The sequence below is a fragment of the Perna viridis genome, chromosome 12 (assembly GCF_037379345.1).
Source record: "Perna viridis isolate PV_CMFRI_1.1 ecotype Kerala chromosome 12, ASM3737934v1, whole genome shotgun sequence".
In the NCBI taxonomy this organism is placed as follows: Eukaryota; Metazoa; Mollusca; class Bivalvia; order Mytilida; family Mytilidae; genus Perna; species Perna viridis.
This window is the reverse complement of record NC_142456.1, coordinates 14228709-14244362: the sequence shown is the minus strand read 5'-3', so window position 1 is coordinate 14244362 and position 15654 is coordinate 14228709. Positions and strand designations below refer to the sequence as shown.

Here is a 15654-nt window from a genome sequence, read left to right as displayed (position 1 = left end):
AATCACTATGAATCGATTAGTTTTATATCGAATATCGAGTGTCTGAATTTTGATGTGTGTATTCCAGAGTTTATACGTTTTGTGTTTTGTGTTTTGTCTGTTGTATGTTTTCCTGGTGTTGTTTTGTCCACAGAATATACTTCGTTTGTACTTTCGGTATTGATAGCTGTTATAGTTCATAATGTGTTCGATACCTAGTCACCACTTCTCCATAAAACACGAGGCATACAGGAGATAGAATACGACTTGTCGGCCTATGAAGAAGAATAATGTGTCTAAGTAAGTAGGCACCCACACATGCGGGCTATTAATTTGTGACTCAGCGTTTTAGACTGGTTCAATGTAACATTTGTATGATTGGTCAAAAGTTCGTATCGACAAATGCATGAAATATTGGCCATAAGACTTATGTGGAGTGCTACTTAAATTTTTCATTAGGTCAAAGATAAGGGATATCATTTATGTAGAAGTCCCAATACACAAGGGATTCTAATACTATCTACATGAAGAAAATATTGAATGAATAATAATCAAACTGTTCCCTTGTGATAACTTCCAGGAAACTCATGAATATTGATACGCATAATATGAAAATTAAATTTAGAAAAAATGGTGTGTTTTATATGCAATCTTAATGTAATTTTTTCATCTTTTGGTGGAAAAGAAAGTATCCAAGTGTTGAGCATATAATTTCCACGTATTAACATTTACGGAAAAGTAATTTTTAAAAAAAATACATTAAAAAATTTCAAGCATATGCATTAACCCTACTATTCAGATTAGTGTATAAATATGAGATATGTAAGACTTCAAGATCACACAATCCTAAGATGTTTAAGTTGGTACTCTTAGTTTTGGCATTTGCTGTTATTGTTCATGATGTTCAAGGTAAGTCTTAAATTTTATGTTAAAGTTAGTTTTTTTTTAAATTCTGAATTTTCATATGTTTTTACTCATGGAACTTATGTAAAGGACCATGCTATTTTAGGTTGTGACGTCATCACTAACAATCAGCTTTACACTTACGACTTTTTGTGAAATTGACACCTGTATGGTATGTAGGAGCAATATGTTTTCTGTTTGTTTTTAAATTATACGAAAAATTCATCATTTCATCAATGAAATTCAATTGAAAACATATAATTACATTATGATTTTTATTTAGTTGTTTTTCATGAACTAATTCGTTGGTCAGACACATATGTTTTTCATATGTTTTTTCATGGTGGTCCTAAACATATGCCTGACAAACATATAATTTGATATGTAAGGTAGGGCTACATTATGAAAGTAGTATACTTGAAATCATTTTCTAAACGTTCATGGAGATATGAAACTGACACATCTATTGGTACGCCTTACTACTGTTTTATTATTATTAATATTATTATTATCATTTAGTTAAGATGAACTTATTAAATCTTAAGAAATCAGTGTATGCAATAGAAGACACCATTTTATGTACTTTCTCATTAAGTAAAAGATATATTTCTAAATGCACCAATTGATAATATGCAATCTATTCTAATCTAAAAGAGAGCAAAGTTGAAAGCGGCTGGCGTCGTTGCCTTTGCAATATTAGTCCAATCCATTGCTTTGACCGATTTTCCCAATGCACCAGGTTAACTTCCATTTTTACCGAATATGCAACTACAACGAGGACGATAAAATTTAAAAATTTAAAAATTTGGGTTTTGAGTACTTCTTGTATAGATATTATATTTGATTTAGATCTTCCCATATATATGTGATTCTAATGCTGCTAATGAAAGGTTACTCCTTTAAAATACATGTACAGAACATTTGTAACATATATATATGATTTTTTAGATTGGGGTATAACTTTCGTATACAATATATATTTGGATTGCGATTGTTGTTATATATTTGGTTTTTATGCTGCTATGTTATTCATTGGAACAGATGTATATCGTAATATGCATTTATGTAATAAGTGTTTTTCGTACCACAAAACGGATTCTCTGTAAAACGCTAATTTTAAAATCCAATGATATCTAAATGCAGCGTCAAAATGATAACATTTTCAAATCGGCCGAGATTTTGATACCAGGACAATTTGGTTAATTAACCAAAACAATGATTTACCATATAAGTTCATATTAAAAATTATTTTAAAGGTTATTGTTCCAACCAAATACTTGTTTTTATTTTCAAATTCTTGCGAAAGTACATTTTTGTATACATAGAAATAGAAAAATACAATTACCTACTATTTGTCAACAATCGACACATAGAGGAAAAATGGCAGCATTTTATTCATAAATATTTTTAATGGGGCAAGTCAATTATCGTGAGTACTCATGCCTTGATTTCTGTTAACTGAGAAACGACTAGCAAATAAAAAGAGGAATGACGCCGCCTCGATAATATTTGTTTGTTTGTTTGTTGGGGTTTAACGCCCGAGCAGCAATATTTCAGCTATATTCAGGCAATGAACATGAAGGGGATGATAAAATGAACACGAAATGATGATGAAATGAAAAATGGGATGGGACACAAGGATAATGGGGTCATGAAATTTTGATTGCCACTGGAAATAGGGAGAGGTGGGTAGGGTCGGGCAATTTAGTCTCCTGTGGCGGAGCCCTATGGTTCCTACTCCGTGAGAATAATACAGTAGGGTTCTTTAACGTGCGAGGAACGTGGCATCGTTTCCAACACGGTACACCACTATGGTTTGCGGTCAGGTTTTCCGTATTAAACCTGACAACTCCAGTATGTAACACACCAGAGGTACCCCATTCAACCACCTGGGGCACACAACCCAGTTGCTCTGTGGGCAGAGCGCCCTAGCCCCCGGCTAGGGTTCTGAGCACTATTTAGTCGCCTTTTACGACAAGCTTAGCGCTGCTGCAGGCCTATACTTTTGACACCCGGACCTGCACGGGTCCGCCTCGATAATAGAACGACGTAAAAAAGTTATGATTAAGCAAACAATGGGCTTGACCTGCCGTCGAGTATAAGTAAAATTACATATTGTTTAATGATCTAAATCCATATTTAAAGCCCTTAATGACTTTTTTAAATATTCAGGTCATTGGGGATGGCGTCGGTACGGATATCGAAGATGGGGAAATAGATGGCAATGGCGACCTTGGTGGCCAAAAACAACAACAACAACAACAACGAAACCGACATCTACCACGACAAAGAAAACAACAACGACAAAAACGACAACGACAACTAAACTCACGACCACAACTACACCAAATCCATGTAGGTTCTTTATATTTGATGATAGACGATTTACTTGTATGATTAATTTCATTAATTGGTTAATTGAGTAAAGTCCTGCTGATGCATCAACAAAGAGTATTTTAACTAATTCCGTTAAAATCTTTAATATACGATTTGGTTTATCCTAGTTGATTAGAAATTAAAATTATAACATTACATGCATTTCTTTCATGCCGTCAAACGGATGATACAGGATTTTTAATATAGTACAATTGTGACACAAAAGTGACTTCCAGAACTATTAAAAACAAAACATGCCTGTGTTGATGTGAATCATCAAAACTGACATCTTTGCAATTTTGTAAATAATAAACTATAAATAAATATACAACATATATGATATTTTTATTAATTTATACTATAGTCCAATTAGCAGTTAAAATGCTCTAAAACGAGGTGTGGCATTTCTTTATAGACAAGCAGGGTATTAAATCAATAAATACAGTTTGATTTCCATAAAATTGTTTGTTATAATGTTATAAATATATTTTATTATTATTAGGTAGCATCCCTGGTGATCCAAGCGCCGGTCGTTTTCAATTTCAAGGAAAATGGTACGCCTTCAGCACTATTTCGCTGAACCATGCCCAAGCACAGGTATTTTTTTTTTTTTTTTTTTTTTTTTTGTAACTTCAAATTTATGTAGCTTTATCTCATGAATGATATGAAACGATTGATTTAAAGTGTATATTATCGGTGTTTCATGATTTCAAATGATTGTTATAATGTATATATTTAATTTTTCTTAACACTAACGTGGAGCATGTTTAAAAAAGTAAACTATATAAAAGTAAAACACACTTGTGCACATATGAAAGTTACTATCAAAAAAATGCCTTTAATATAGTAAGTTTATTATTCATTTTTTAAGACTTGCATGGAGGAGCGTTTCCAGATATTGTAAAAGGTGGTTCCGGAGGAATCGGATTCAGCCATTTTCTCTACACTATGCACGAAATATTTAAGTTTACTATCGAAAGTGTGATTTAAATCCTCACCCCCTCAGGAACTGCTACTGGCATGACAGTAAAGAAAAACACCTGGCGTCGGTTTCACAAAAAGTCGTAAGTGTGAAATTGATCGTAAAGCATGACGTCACAATGCTATTTTAGTTTATGACGTCATTACTTACGATCAATTTTACACTGACGACTTTTTGTGAAACTGACACCTGCACTCCAGAATTCGGTCACGAGCATAACAACATTATACAATCTCATAAAATACCCCTGAAATAACTGTATAATACTACAAGGCACACATGCAAAAACTGTACCGTTTCTATATTTGAATTATATTTAATTGACAGGCGGCGTGTAAGGCAGGATGTGGAAATCTCGTTTCTATCAATAGCGTGGCAGAACAAAATTTTATCGCCTTAGGAACAGCTGCAGGAGGTGAGTTGGTGAAATATTGTTTTGAAAAGGACAAATAAAGGATTTTTCGAAAAAAGGACTGCACTAAATTATTTGGATGACATCCCATTTCCTATGTTTGTTTGTTTGATTGTTGTTTTGTTTTTAATTTTAGATAGGCATTCATTTCTCTCATTGATGTGTTTGTCTTAATCGTTGGGTATCAACAATCGCGATTCAGTTATTGAATACTAAAGTATTATTTAATAACGCTTTCTTCTAAGAATGATTTCTTCTTCTAAACATAGCATGGACATCGGAGAATAAAGCCATTTCAAGAACACCTGTTCACATATAGAAAAAAGATTATTTTAGATATAGCCTGGGAACAAAGAATATAGCCAATCCACGAAAACCGGGTCAAAACATTGAGAAAATGATTCTTTTTATATAACTTGGAAACTGAGAAACTAAATGTGAATACTAGTAAAAACAATCCATGAGACCCTGATTAAATCATTTAGAAATAGACAAAAATAGGTATAAATGTGTGCATAACCGTAGGAAATCGGTGGACGTTGTCGGTCGTTATTTTAAGTTCTATTTAGATTAGAATTGTGTCACATCATGCTAAATTTCTTTTAACATTTTTGAAAATAATGACTATATTGGCAGGTGACTGGTATATTGGACTAGTTAAGCAATTTAACAATTGGCATTGGGCCGACGGAAGCAATGTATTACCATCAATGTTCCTATATTACTTCAACAATCCTACTAGCGCTGCATCCTGTGGATACCTCAATGAAAACAATAAGTGGGTGAGGACATCTACATGTCATGTACCACATCGCTTCATATGTGAGAATGTCTAATCACCGGCACAACTTGACTATGGTCAATAAGAATTTAGAATTAAAATTTATCAGTATCGTTAGTTCGTTCGTTTGTTTGTGTTTTTTTTTTTTGGGGGGGGGGTGGAGGGGTTATTATTTATTTATTTTTTATCTATTTCATTTTTTATAGTTTTTGCTTACTTTTGATTAAGACATAACTTAAGGCGACCCTAGTTTATCGTTGGGGTATACACCAATTTACGATTTGTCGATACTTTCTTTAAGCAAAGGGTTGGGTAAAATAACTACTTCCATTAACAGTCTTAAGTAAATTTATTGCTCCGTTCATTATTCTTTTGTAATATGAATACACTTTATTACTTTTAACAAAAATCTTCAGATACATGTACATTTATGTATTTTCTATAAGTTCCAAGATGTCCAAAAAGTAATCTTTGAGGTTGAAATGTTGGGCGTCTATTGTCAATTACTTCGGTCATAGTTTCTTACGGCAATGGTCTCCAAGCCGTTGCAGAAAGTAATATTAGAAAGTGTTTTATATCTAAGTATCCAAAGCCTTGTAAATATTTGATCACAGATATAATGATACAAGAATAAAAGAGAAATACTCTTATCAGGTTCACAAGGAGACTACCTCTTATTTATAAGGAGTGAAATGTTACATTTACGTTGGATCATCTACCTTCGGAGTCCTCCGACAAAACTTCAACCTCGTATCGTGAAACATTTCATGAATTTAACCTCACATCTGAAACAATACTTGATTAAACCTTTCATCTAAGATATACTTGAATTAAACCTAGTATCTGAGATTTTACTGAAATAAAACCTCTTACCTGATATGTAATGATTGAATTAAACCTCTGTCTGAAACATGACTTGAATCAAGCATTTCATCAGAGAAAATACTTAGATAAAACCTTTCAATCGAGACAATACTTGACTTTAACCTCGTGTCTGAGACAATATTTGAATTAAAATTGATAAATTAACTAGACCGTGTAATAGGCTTATTATTAAGAGATATAGTTATGATTTTGTCAAACCGTTTCAAAAAGCATTTTTGATATCAATATTGATTGCCCTCATCGACGAAGATTCTAGCAGAAATCAACTAATGTAATCCAGGAACAAAGACCAGCCATGGAAAACAGACACACACAACAAAAAACATAAAATACCGGTAACCAAAATAATAATTACAATATAACAAGAGTAACGAACAACTCGGACTTCACTAAAAACTTGGAGTGTGGACCAGGTGCACCGGTAAAGTAAGCATCCCGCCGAGTTAGTCATAAAAAGTCAACTCCGGGGTAGACGAATGAGTAATAAGAAAAACTATGACAGTTTTCATGGTGCAGATGGATACATCGTAACGATCCACGAGTTCATGAAGACGACTTTAAAACTTCAGTAGTGAAGACTTCAATCTTGCAGCAACACAATCCTGTACTAGAAGCCTAATTGTAAGAAATCTAGCTCGATATTAAACGTGTGCGTAGTAACAGCAAGTTCTGGCATAACGTATGATTTGTTATATGAAAAGTCCATACGCAGGTGCTGAAGGATTGTTGCCACGTCATCGCATTTGTCGTATAGTTTGGTCAATAGTTTTCCTTTTCTCTAAGTGTAGTTCAAGATATGAGGCTGACTTCATAGTGTCTGTAGTATCCTTTATTTCATTTGTTTGTTTGTTTTACCAATATATGCAGGAAGTAATGACAACCAATGTTTGTAAGATGTATAATGTAAGTCCAAATGGTTTTTTACACCTTAAATTAGATTATTGAACATAAGCTGTTATAAAAGATACATAGTGTACAGCTTTCCACTATGAACCCCTGCGTGTTAATTATAAGACTTCCAGGGTACGTCCAATAAAGATAATTATTTTCAATAATCATGCAGATGTTAGTAACATTACAGATATCACAGAAAAAATATGAAGCAACTACATATTTTAGTTTATCTTTATGATAATCAGAATTTTTCTAGAAGATGTGATATAGAAATAGGTAACATTGATGCTTTATAGTTATAGATCAAACCTTTCCATAAAAGTTCCTTTTCCTTGTGTTTTGTCTACCGACCACCTAGTCATTAACTTGTTGAATTGATAATTTTGAAAAAGAAATGAGTATAGCTATGAATTTAAATTCTGATATTATAATTATGGGTGTTTTAATATAAACATTTTACATCAAAACATCCACCAAAATGGTTAGATTTCATTAATATGTGTCATTTTCACCAGTTGATACTGATATGGACTTTCATTATAACATTAGTTGTCATTACTTCCCGTACATTATAACATCAGTTGTCATTACTTCCCGTACATTATAACATTAGTTGTCATTACTTCCTGTATATTATAACATCAGTTGTCATTACTTCCCGTACATTACAACATTAGTTGTCATTACTTCCTGTACATTATAACATCAGTTGTCATTACTTCCCGTATACTATAACATTAGTTGGCATTACTTCCCGTACATTATAAAATCAGTTGTCATTACTTCCAGTATATTATAACATCAGTTGTCATTACTTCCCGTACATTATAACATTAGTTGTCATTACTTCCCGTACATTATAACATCAGTTGTCATTACTTCCCGTACATTATAACATTAGTTGTCATTACTTCCTGTACATTATAACATCAGTTGTCATTACTTCCTGTATATTAAAACATTAGTTGGCATTACTTCCCGTACATTATAAAATCAGTTGTCATTGCTTCCTGTATATTATAACATTAGTTGTCATTACTTCCCGTACATTATAACATTAGTTGTCATTACTTCCCGTACATTATAACATTAGTTGTCATTACTTCCCGTACATTATAACATCAGTTGTCATTACTTCCCGTACATTATAACATTAGTTGTCATTACTTCCTGTATATTATAACATTAGTTGTCATTACTTCCCGTACATTATAACACCAGTTGTCATTACTTCCCGTACATTATAACATTAGTTGTCATTACTTCCTGTATATTATAACATCAGTTGTCATTTCTTCGCGTACATTATAACATTAGTTGTCATTACTTCCTGTATATTATAAAATTAGTTGTCATTACTTTCCGTACATTATAACATAAGTTGTCATTACTTCCCGTAAATATATAATATCAGTTGTCATTACTTCCCGTATATTATAACATCAGTTGTCATTACTTCCTGTATATTATAACAGTTGTCATTACTTCCCGTACATTATAACATTAGTTGTCATAACTTCCCGTATATTATAACATCAGTTGTCATTACTTCCCGTATATTATAACATCAGTTGTCATTACTTCCCGTACATTATAACATTAGTTGTCATTACTTCCTGTATATTATAACATCAGTTGTCATTACTTCCCGTACATTACAACATTAGTTGTCATTACTTCCTGTACATTATAACATCAGTTGTCATTACTTCCCGTATACTATAACATTAGTTGGCATTACTTCCCGTACATTATAAAATCAGTTGTCATTACTTCCTGTATATTATAACATCAGTTGTCATTACTTCCTGTATATTATAACATTAGTTGTCATTACTTCCCGTACATTATAACATCAGTTGTCATTACTTCCCGTACATTATAACATTAGTTGTCATTACTTCCTGTATATTAAAACATTAGTTGGCATTACTTCCCGTACATTATAAAATCAGTTGTCATTACTTCCTGTATATTATAAAATTAGTTGTCATTACTTTCCGTACATTATAACATAAGTTGTCATTACTTCCCGTATATTATAATATCAGTTGTCATTACTTCCCGTATATTATAACATCAGTTGTCATTACTTCCTGTATATTATAACAGTTGTCATTACTTCCCGTACATTATAACATTAGTTGTCATAACTTCCCGTATATTATAACATCAGTTGTCATTACTTCCCGTATATTATAACATCAGTTGTCATTACTTCCTGTATATTATAACATCAGTTGTCATTACTTCCCGTATATTATAACATTAGTTCTCATTACTTCCCGTACATTATAACATTAGTTGTCATTACTTCCTGTATATTATAACATCAGTTGTCATTACTTCGCGTACATTATAACATTAGTTGTCATTACTTCCTGTATATTATAAAATTAGTTGTCATTACTTCCCGTACATTATAACATCAGTTGTCATTACTTCCCGTACATTATAACATTAGTTGTCATTACTTCCCGTACATTATAACATTAGTTGTCATTACTTCCTGTATATTATAACATTAGTTGTCATTACTTCCCGTACATTATAACACCAGTTGTCATTACTTCCCGTATATTATAACATTAGTTGTCATTACTTCCCGTATATTATAACATCAGTTGTCATTACTTCCCGTACATTATAACATTAGTTGTCATTACTTCCCGTACATTATAACAGTTGTCATTACTTCCCGTACATTATAACATTAGTTGTCATTACTTCCCGTATATTATAACATCAGTTGTCATTACTTTCCGTATATTATAACATCAGTTGTCATTACTTCCTGTATATTATAACATTAGTTGTCATTTCTTCCCGTATATTTAGGTAAAACAATCAATATAACATTGAAGAAGTAAACAATACATATATGTAAGATGGGAGGACCTCAGGAGGTGATTTGGTACAATTAGTTTCAGTCAAAGAAAATAATGAAAAATAGTTATGTTTTTTTTTTTTTTTTGTCAAGTTTTCTATGGCTATCTCTTCTTCGCCAGTTTCTTAGTCGTAAAAACTACAAAATTTCTTTATGCGGCCATATAAAGTACAGGAATAAAAAACGTTTATGACTGTGCTCGCAAGACCTACTGTTATGGTTTGTTTTCCCACATTTAGTACAAAAATTCAAATTCTTGATATCAAAATCTAGAATAGTGACATAATTGTATACTGATTGTAGGAAAACAGATGTTCCCTTTTTCGAAAAGAGGAAAAACATCTTGGAATAGATAATGCAAAACTCAACCATTGTTGTCATGAAAGTATTCATAATGGTCAATAAATTGTATGTTCAGGTCACTACACATCTCCCATAACATTTGATTCAGCAGGTCAAACTTAACCCTTTTTCATGGAGTAATGCTTGATACCATTATACGACACAGTCTGGTCTACATATAGCTCTTAATAACTGCAGTAAACTATCATAGTTGTATCTTATTGTAGAGTGATTTTGTCATCTTTCAAAGTTTCCTGCAATATGAATTATAATAAATTGGTAAGATGACACATCCTTTTCCTGCACAGCTTTTATGAGTCTACTGATGTTGGCCCCTCTGTTAGTACTGATGTCTGTGTTCCACAATCCTGATTGATTAATATCCCTTAGCATGTAACTTCAAATAATCAATGTTTCAGCTTTCTTATATCATGAAATATTGTTTTTCCATTTTGTTCAGTGCAGAGAAAATTGTTATTGGATTGGGTCAAATGATGGACAGACTTCTGTTTACATTTGGGAGTGTGCTGGAGGAAAGTTTCTTTATTATCGTTAAACAGGTATTGGAGTTGGGTCAGTCTTAACTTAACAACTTTGTGTTTTATTGACCTCATTAAATTTAGATATTGTCTATCTAGAAGCCGAGAAAATATTTGATATGAGCGACACAAAGTAATTTTACTCACATTTTTTTTTTGTTTTGTTTGTTTTTGTGTTTTAAGATATGAGTAAGTTGCATTAATGTTTTGTAAAATTGAATCAAAGACTGACATGACTTTGATGTGCTATTTTCATCAATTCTCCAGAGAGTGCCATAATAAACTAAGTTGTGGTAACGTTTTGAGATGTTCCGCACATATCGAAGGCCAACTCTATTCAAAATACAAAAGTACATGTACCAACCATATAATATTCCAAATTTCGATATACTGTACAAGATGGACCATAGACACAATAGGTGATTAAAATAGTGCAAATGAGAGGACCGTGTCAAGTGAAATATCGAAAAAATACTCAGGTGTTTGTTTATTTTTGGTATCTTCTGCAGATTTGGGAAAAAAGTTTCAAAATGCTCTGATTTGAATGAAATTTGGTTTTCAGAGTTAAACTGATATTCTAAATCTAAATTTTCAAGATTTGAGGCAATGTGCGCATGTAAGGTGACTTGCCCTACGTTTCGCAAAACGTAAACCTTATTATTATTAAATCACCAAAACGAATTTTTGCGACTTGTTTTTACCCGTTTCTTCTTGACCTGCTGACATCACTGGCGTAAAACGTCATTTTAGAAAGCTGCCACTTTTTTCAAAATTGGCGAAATTTCAACATTGTTCGATTTCAATGAAAATTGATTTCCAGTTTCCAGAGCTTGCCGAAACTACGCAGACTTTTTGTATCGCACTAGAACTCTAACAAATAGGCTTCTAGAACAGGGTAATGTTGCTACAAGATTGAAGTCATCACTACAGAAGTTTTATGGTCGTCATCATCAACTCGTGGATCGTTATGGTGTATCCATCAGCACCATGAAAACTGATTTATTCAACGGGTCATAGTTTTCCTTTCCTCGTTTGTCTACCCCAGGCTTGACTTTTTATGAGCAACTCGGTGGGTGTTTCTAGAAAAGCAGAGGACGCTTACCCTACCGGTGTATCTGTTCCATGCTCCCAGTTTTTAGTGGAGTCCGAGTTGCTCATTTACTTCTGTTCCTTTGTATGTATGATTTTAGTTACTTTATGTTCTTTGTTGTGTATGTTTGTTTTCCATGTCTGGTCTTTGTCCCTGGATTACATTCTTTTGATTACCGCTATAACCTTAGTTCCCTTGATTATTCTTTCGAACAGTCTGGTAAGCTTCTTGGAGTTTGTTGTTCAGTTGTCTAGCATATTGGTCTGTTGATTTACTCTGATTGTCAGCTATTGGATGGATGAATTGCACAGGCTTGTTTATTTCTCTACACATCATTCATTAAAAAAGTAGGAGAAAATCCAGTTGTAGGGTACTTCGATAAGCTCACAGTAAAAGATTGATGCTGTTGAGTTGTCGTTGATGTAACTTTATCATCACAAGAACTGTTCTGTTAAAACGTTCAATGAGACCATTTGAAGATGGATGATATGGTGTTGTACGGGTTTTTGTTATTTCCACACATATTAGAACAAGTCGCTTTCAAAGTTAGTCCACTGATCACTGTGCAGTTCCACGGGTGGCCCAAATCTAGAGATAAACTCAATGACTAACTTCTTAGCAATAACTTCTGCACTTTGGTGAGGTAATGGATACGAATCCATCCATCTGGTGAAGTAGTCTCCTATTACTAACAGTAACTGATTTTTTTTTCTAGTTTGTGGAACCAATTACATCGATACCAATCCAATCGGAAGGATTTCCAACTTTATAATTGACAGGTTCTGCTTTTGATTTCCTCCTTTCAGTTTTCTGCATACCTCACATTGGTCTAGGTGTATTCGAATGTCTTGGTCCATATTGTGCCAGGTGAAGGAGTTCATCTTCTCTTCCGTTTTCGTTATTCCAATGTGACATGCATACTAGTGTAAGATATTGCTGGAAGCTACTACAATCTCTTTTCTAAATACAAAAGGGACTAGGAGTTGTAAATGTTCTTTATCATTGGTGTTTTTTTTCTCTATTTTTGGTAAATTTTGTCATCTTTCATTAGGAAGTTGAACCAATACTGTCTTTGACTAAGGCTACCACATGAATCTCTGTCTGGAACTTTACCATCAGCAAACCATTGATGACGATAAATGTAATCTGGATCTTCTTTCTGGAAGGTGTTGATCTTTTAATATGTGTATTTTGAAAACCACTGGTTTGATGTTTCTCTTTTCTCCCCTATTACTTCTCTAACTCGAGACTGAGGTTAACTATCCTTGATTCTGTGGTCTGTATGATTGTGTTGTCTTTGGCTCGAGTTTTTTTTACGGTGTCAATGTCAGTGAACCACGGTCTGTTCTAAGTGAAAATTTCTGTCCAAGCAAGTAGTGACGAAGCTAGTGCATGAATGTTACACCAGCTAAAAATTCCGTGCGTGTGCCACTGTATCTCCGTTTAATCTTGTCCAGTTTCTTAGATGCCAATGCTATGATCTTTTTCTTCCCTTCTTGAATTTGGGACAAGACTCCTCCAATTCCATATTTGAGGCATCTGTATCCAGAATCTACGTGTCAACAAGACATGGATAAGCCAGAACATGTGGTGGTAATATCAAAGCTTCCATCAATTTGCAGAAGGATTCATTACAAACGTTTGTCCATGTGAAGATTGCATCTTTTCTGATGAGATGACTGAGTGATGAAGCAATATCACTGAAGTTTCAAATGTTTTGGCGGTAGTGATTGCATAAACCGAGGAATTGTTAAACTTTTTAGTGAGTGGGTGTTGGTTCTTTCCAAGCTTGCACTGACTTGATGATTTTTTGGTTGTGTTTAATTCCATTTTTTCCTATTGTATGCCCAAGATACTGTATTTCCTCTTGCACTAATTCACACTTGGAGGGTTTCAGTTTCAATCCTGCCTGTACACTTTTTCTCAGTACTTCATCCAGTCTTTATAGATGTTTACCTATATCAGGACTGAAAATGATTATGTCATCAAAGAAAATGAGCAAAGTTTACCACTGGAGACCTCTAAATATTAGTTCCAAACACCGAAGACCGAATGGCATTTTATCATATTCGTACAACCCGTACTTGGTAATAAAAGCTTTTTTAGGTGTACATCTGTGGGGCTGTCTCGCTGGTGCTCTACCAGCAGTGTTTTATAACAGAACAAGGTCCAAGATCTGTTTTAGAAGATGCAAATGCCTTTTTTCCCATTTTGTTTGATTGTCAGGTATGTTTTCGCAATTTTTTTTTCAAATTGATCTTTCAAGTGTTTTGGAAACGTCAGAAATTCGGCCTTTTTTCTCTGTTTACAAGTAACTTTCTTGAAATTTAACTTTTCTTGCTTGTCAGCAGACCTTGCTTGTGGAACATGAAATTATGTTGTACTACCATTTTCACAAGCTCGTCGTAAGTTGTGTGACCTACCGATATGGGCCTGAGTAGTGCTGTCTTCATTTTTATTTGTCTCACAGGTATAGCAAGATTTTTTTTCCATTTTGTCCATATTTTCAAGTCAAATAGGTACAATCTTCTCAAATGGATCAATCAATGACTGTGCGACCAAGATTTCTCTCTCGTTTTCAACTACTAGTTGTGAAAGGGAGTATCTGGAATAATAATCAAGGAAACCAAGAAATCAAAAGAATGTAATCCATGGACAAAGACCAGACATGGAAAACAGACATACACAACAAAGAACATAAAGTAACTAAAATCATACATACAAAGTAACAAAAGCAGATGAGCAACTCGGACTCCACTAAAAACTGGGAGAATGGACCAGGTGCACCGGTATGGTAAACACCCACCGAGTTCCTCATAAAAGTCAAGTCCAGGGTAAACGATAGAGGAAAGGAAAACTATTACAAGTTGAATAAATCAGTTTTTATGGCACAGATGGACACACCATAACGATCCACGAGTTCATGGTGACGACCATAAAACTTCTGTAGTGATGACTTCATTCTTGTAGCAATATAACCCTGTTCCAGAAGCCTATTTGTTAGAATTCTAGTGCAATACAAAAAGTCTGCGTAGTTTCTGCAAACTCTGGCATAACGTATGAGTTTTGATATGAACACTCCATATGCAGGTACTGAAGAGATGTTGTCACAGATGAATGGAAAGTTGACAATTTTGAATGAAAAGTCATCACGTTTGTCGTAAAGTTTAGTCAATAGTTTTCCTTTACCATCGATTTCTAAGTGTAGGTCAAGATATGAGGCTGAATTCACAGTTTCTGTAGTATCCTTTATCTCAAGTACTTTGGAGTAGATGCGATGTATCAATATCCCCGAAATTAGGATTGTTTAAAGATAATACGTCATCTATATAGCGGAAACTGATATTAAAGGATCTAGCTAAACGATATTTTTTCTTTTGGATCTATAAAGTCAGCCTCATAAGAGTGAAGGAATAGGTCAGCAAGTAGAGGAGCACAATTTGGAATGCGGACCGTTTGTTGAAAAACGCGTCTTCCACATTGGACAAATGTTTGTCGATAAAAATTCAAGCATTTTGTAAACATCTTCTTCTGTATATTTGGAAGATGATTTGGAATTATTTCTTACAAAGTATGAGGAATAT

General features: G+C 33.6%; 1 protein-coding gene across 1 annotated transcript; it reads left to right on the top strand.

The window, feature by feature from the left end:
- Nucleotides 1-768: 768 nt before the first annotated feature.
- Nucleotides 769-5550, top strand: LOC148601311 (C-type lectin domain family 17, member A-like). Its single transcript, XM_088556123.1, has 5 exons — nt 769-888; nt 3055-3241; nt 3765-3855; nt 4568-4655; nt 5289-5550. Exons 1-5 carry the CDS (start codon nt 831-833, stop codon nt 5486-5488), a joined length of 624 nt encoding a protein of 207 aa, XP_088412249.1. The 5' UTR covers nt 769-830; the 3' UTR covers nt 5489-5550.
- The last annotated feature ends 10104 nt before the right edge of the window (nt 5551-15654 follow it).

What these genes read in the sequence shown, in the direction of transcription:
- LOC148601311 (XM_088556123.1), top strand. Translation starts at nt 831, where the DNA reads ATGTTTAAGTTGGTACTCTTAGTTTTGGCATTTGCTGTTATTGTTCAT. An exon ending in ACTACACCAAATCCATGTAG is followed by an intron (nt 3,242 to 3,764) that starts GTTCTTTATATT and finishes ATTATTAGGTAG; the next exon opens with CATCCCTGGTGATCCAAGCG. An exon ending in TGAACCATGCCCAAGCACAG is followed by an intron (nt 3,856 to 4,567) that starts GTATTTTTTTTT and finishes TTTAATTGACAG; the next exon opens with GCGGCGTGTAAGGCAGGATG.